Consider the following 5000-nt stretch of genomic DNA (forward strand, 5'->3'; position numbering starts at 1 on the left):
CAATCTAAAACCTATTTATGGAGCAAAAATCACTGCATCCGTCATAGAAAATCCTTTTAGCTTGCTTTAAAGTGATTTTTGAGGACATTTCAGCCATTCTAGAAATTTGAGGCTTTAGTTACAAGTTTGTTTGTTTTTTTCACTCTCCTCCTGGTAAAGATTCAAATATCGATATATATATGAATTACGATTCAGGTTGTCTCTATTCTAACCTTACCCATTATATATATATATATATATATATATATATATATATATATATATATATATATATATATATATATATATATATAATATATATATATATATATATATATATATGTGTGTGTGTGTGTATATATGTGTGTGTGTGTGTGTGTGAATATATGTGTGTGTCTATATATATATATATATGCGTGTGTGTCTATATATATATGTGTGTGTGTATATGTATATGTGTCTATATATATATGTGTGTGTGTGTGTGTTTGTGAATATATGTGTGTGTCTATATTTATATATATATATATATATATATGTGTGTGTGTGTCTATATATATATATATATATTTGTGTGTGTGTCTATATATATATATATATATATATGTGTGTGTGTGTGTCTATATATATATATATATATATATATATATATATATATATATATATATATATATATATGTGTGTGTGTGTGCAATTATAATATCTAATAATTGTGTAATAATATGTATATATGTAATAATATGTATATTTGTAAAAACGTGTGTATATATATATATCAAATCTTTTGAATGCAATTATAAGATAGTAGAAAGGCAAATATTTGATAATTATATTTTTTTGTAAAACAAACAAATATAAACTAGATAAAATGTTTATAAACCAATTGACTGTGTACAACATTGGAATGCTCTCCAGCCTTTGGGGCATTCTATGACTGAAGAGGGCACCCAACATCTTCCTTTCGTTCCTAGTATACACAGCTTCTTTTTCATCATCAGAATCCCATTTCTTGTAGCTTATTATAGCGATGGCGGTGTTTTTCCCCCCAGTGCCACAAAAGAAATGATTTAGTTTGTTTATACTACTATAAAAATCAAGAGCAATAGAAAAGTCATAAAATGAAGCGGGCTATCAATCTCAGGGCAAAACTGCTATTCTGCAGTAACTAACACAGATTGATAATCCTCCCATTCCCACTATTGTTATTGCTCTGATGTGCCTTCATATGTAGGTATTACACAATTATTTATCGACAAGGAAACATACATACTTGTGTGTGGATATATATATTATACACACACACAAATGGTTTTATATATATATATATATATATATATATATATATATATATATATATTATACACACACAAATGGTTTTATATATATATATATATATATATATATATATATATATATATTTATTTATATATACTTCATTTAATAATTAAGTATAAATATGGGAATATCATCCGTTGAAGTTTGGTGTTAGTATGATTTAAATTGCAAACTCAGTCAGATGAAGTATGTATATTTATATATATATATATATTTATATATATATCAGGGGCGTATTTTGGCAATATATATAAATATATGTCTGTGAGTGTGTGTATATATATATTTATATATATATACTTCATTTGACTGTGTTTGCAATGTATATATATCTATAGCTTCATTGTAACTAAAGTTTTATAATCAGTTTGGTTGCATAATCATTGTAGGTGTTATAAAATTGCTCCATAAAAGCTGTCTCTACTTCTCACTTTTTCTCCATGATCTCATGTTTTCTTCAGATGCAAGTTCTTGAATCTTTTTATTCCTGTCCATTTCTGCGAGTATCCACTGAGAGCAGCACCATGTAATGACCATCACCATTTCCTCTTGGTAAGGTTAGGGTGACAGGTAAGGGATCCAGTGCCCAGTACACAGGCACACAAGCTGACATAAGGCTGGGTAGAGCATAGAATAAATAAGAAGAAAAAGAGAATAAAAGAGTCCAGATTTGCACTGTTGATTCCTTTGTTTTTTTCTTCACCCCCTGTCCAAAGAATAGACGCACCAAAGCCCTAAAGAAATCATTCTTCCATTGCCCCAGCTTCTCCAGTGTTTTGTCTGAGAGTCAATTGGGTGACTAACAAAAAAGCCCATTTATTCTGCTATTATTTTCCAAGATCTCCGCTTCACCCACACTTGTATCTGCTTTATACTTTTGTACTAAATGAATAATCTTAATTGCATCACTTTGGGATTAAAAATCAATGTTAATCAAGTCGAGAGAGGTAAATATCAGTTTTCACTGTGCTCTACTGCTTAGTATTTTTTTTTATCTTGTTGTGCAAATAAAAGCACAGACAAGAAAAATCAAGTCAAATAGCTTGAAAAGGGCATTCTGCTCTGCTTCAAACACAATTGAAACGGATTGTTTGGTAGCACATCAGAAATGGTGCAGAATTTTGCACTTAATTTCCTGAGTTATCATTTACAATAAGAACCTCTAGGTTTGACAGCCAAGTCTAAACAGTAGTAAATTAGTACAAATTTATACTGATTTTACTCTAATAATCGTAATAAAAGCTTATAGATTTGGCACTAATTACATAAATGCCTAATGATCTTGAAAATTACCCTGGTTAGAAATATATTACTAATCTAAACTTTGTTGTTAGCTGCCTTTGAAAAATCTGAACATTAGAGATGGCTCGCTTCTCTTGTGCTAAGGATCTGAAATTGTTCTTGGGGTTTAACATATTCAGATGAAAATAAAAGGCATTTAGCTTTATTTACTGCATGAAATGGAGTTTGTATACGAAAAGATGTTCTTAAATTCTTTGAAGCTGCTTCTTGGAAACCGTTCAATTATTACCATTAAAATCTTCAAAGAAAATATCAGCTATTAAGCAGGAACAAGTTGTCCTTTAACCAAAGATAATCAGAAAATAACTTAAAAAGAAAAGTCACTTATTGTAATCTATTTTGCTTTTTTTATTTGAGGAGCCTAATCTGAACATTTCTAGCATCAAGACAATTGCAAATGGATAACGCAGGATAATAATATAAATGAAATATCTGCATGTTTGTCATTTTTAAATAAAATGTAGAATTCCTATAAATTGTATGTTAAATACATCAGGATAGAAAAAAAAAAACTATATTTCTTGCATTTAGTTGGCCAGCAATAATCACAATAAAATGACATTATTGAGGCTGCAAGATTAATCAAATATTATTATTTTTTTTTAAATAAGAAGAAGAAATCCTAAATTGTTAGTGAATCTGGCCTTCTAATCGAATAGTTATAGGAATTGATATCCACGCTGTATTTGGAGAGTTTGGGGAGTGCTGGAACTCCAGTGATGACTAAAAACTATACATATCTATATATACAGTAATCATATTTATAGGAATTGGCCATTTACAAATATAATAACACTAAATCCCTATATTTTATACAACTGATACCATAAAAATAATTGAATTTCAATTACAACTTTATTGAGCAACCTTTTTCTAGTGGTCTACAAACAAAGCCTCTCTTGTAAAAAAAAAAAAAAGGGTTAAATCAAATAGACCACCAGACATCCAACAATACTATTCATTATAATAATAATTTGTCCAGATATATGGGGTTGGGTGGGTGTTGAGCTCACACAATGAAACCCCGTGGTGTGGGGGGATTGCATGTCTGGGCTATACTGAGACCCCCTGCACTCACACTCAGCCTGTAACAGCAGCAGGGGGACCAGAGGAGCTGACATTTGCAGCTCGCTCTGTGATTGGCTGGAGCTGCCAGCCCTTCAGCTGCTCATCCAAGCACTAAGCGCCTCCCCCCGCTCTAAAGGACATTATAATGCAAGGGGCCCCCTTTTTAAGCACAAACCGAATTTTCTTTCATTTAGCTTATCTATATCTATCTATCTATTTTTTTTTTATATATAAATCGTTAACCAGCCGGCAGGATTTGGGGGGGACAGGCTTTCGCCCTGGAGCGGTGCGCGATGCTGTCTCACGCCGACCTCCTGGACGCCCGACTCGGTGAGTCTGTGCCACCCTCTCCCCTCCCAGGAAACCGTCAATTTGTGCCTGATTTTGCCTTAATCCCCTCTAAATGGGCTAATTTCTTCTAAAGTAATTGTGTAGTATTAAACTTTAATTCAATTTAACCGCAGTCTTATAATAAATGTAATGTGGACATCTAAGCAGCCTGGATGTAATTATATCTATTTCTCAATAATTGTTTTTATTTCTTTTTCTCATTAGTTCTTTTTTTTTTTCTTGAGAATTCTTTTGCTTATATTGACCTGGGGAATGCAGTAGGTTCTCTCAATGCAAAAGTGATTATGTTGGTTTCTTTTTATCCCTTTGGGTCGTAAAAAGCAAACTAGATTTTGGTTATTGGGTTATTTTTTGTTCTCTAAAGAGTTTGCAAAGAGCATATGTTCAGGTGATGTGATACTTGTATAGCAAATAGAATCAGGGCTATTTTTTTTTCCTGAATCACATAGAGAAATTAGAAGAAATCTGAGTGTATCTGGAAACTTGTGAAGATATTGTGATATTTATGTGCATTGATATTTGTAGAGTGGAGGATTTTTTTGTTCATTTATGCAGTTCATGTTTCTGGAAATTAGAGACTTAAAAGATGTCAGGTACCTACCTGCCTCAGACAGTGACCAATACATTGCTGTATCTTATAAAGCAGGTCATAGAAGATGCTGCTAACTTGTCAGTGTTTAGAAAATAACCAACGGATTCTATCCCAGCTTAAACGTTTTCATCATTTTCCCCCAAAACTTTTATTTTTTATCTTTTCCAGTTTATCACCAAACTTAGCTGTAAAAAAATAGAATAAAATGTTGTTAGCCTTTCAGTTGGATTAGAGCATATCACTCTTGCATTTGTGTCTATTTGTTAACATTTAATATAATAAAACTTGATATAGCCAGTCCATTTTTATTGGGAGTCAACTAAAACCATTTCTTTTAAATTCGTTGCACCGAATTTTACTGTCTAAGTATCAA

The 5000-nt window shown here is 31.5% G+C and overlaps 1 protein-coding gene across 1 annotated transcript in view; it reads left to right on the forward strand.

Annotated features, from left to right (window-relative positions):
- The first annotated feature begins 3977 nt into the window (after positions 1–3977).
- OTP (orthopedia homeobox) overlaps positions 3978–5000 on the forward strand; it is a 9935-nt gene continuing 8912 nt past the window's right edge. Inside the window, exon 1 of the mRNA XM_053700452.1 lies at positions 3978–4014. Within this exon, the coding sequence (XP_053556427.1) occupies positions 3978–4014 (37 nt within the window). The remainder of the gene's footprint in view (positions 4015–5000) is intronic.

This window comes from Bombina bombina, chromosome 2, assembly GCF_027579735.1.
Source record: "Bombina bombina isolate aBomBom1 chromosome 2, aBomBom1.pri, whole genome shotgun sequence".
NCBI classification, from domain to species: domain Eukaryota; kingdom Metazoa; phylum Chordata; class Amphibia; order Anura; family Bombinatoridae; genus Bombina; species Bombina bombina.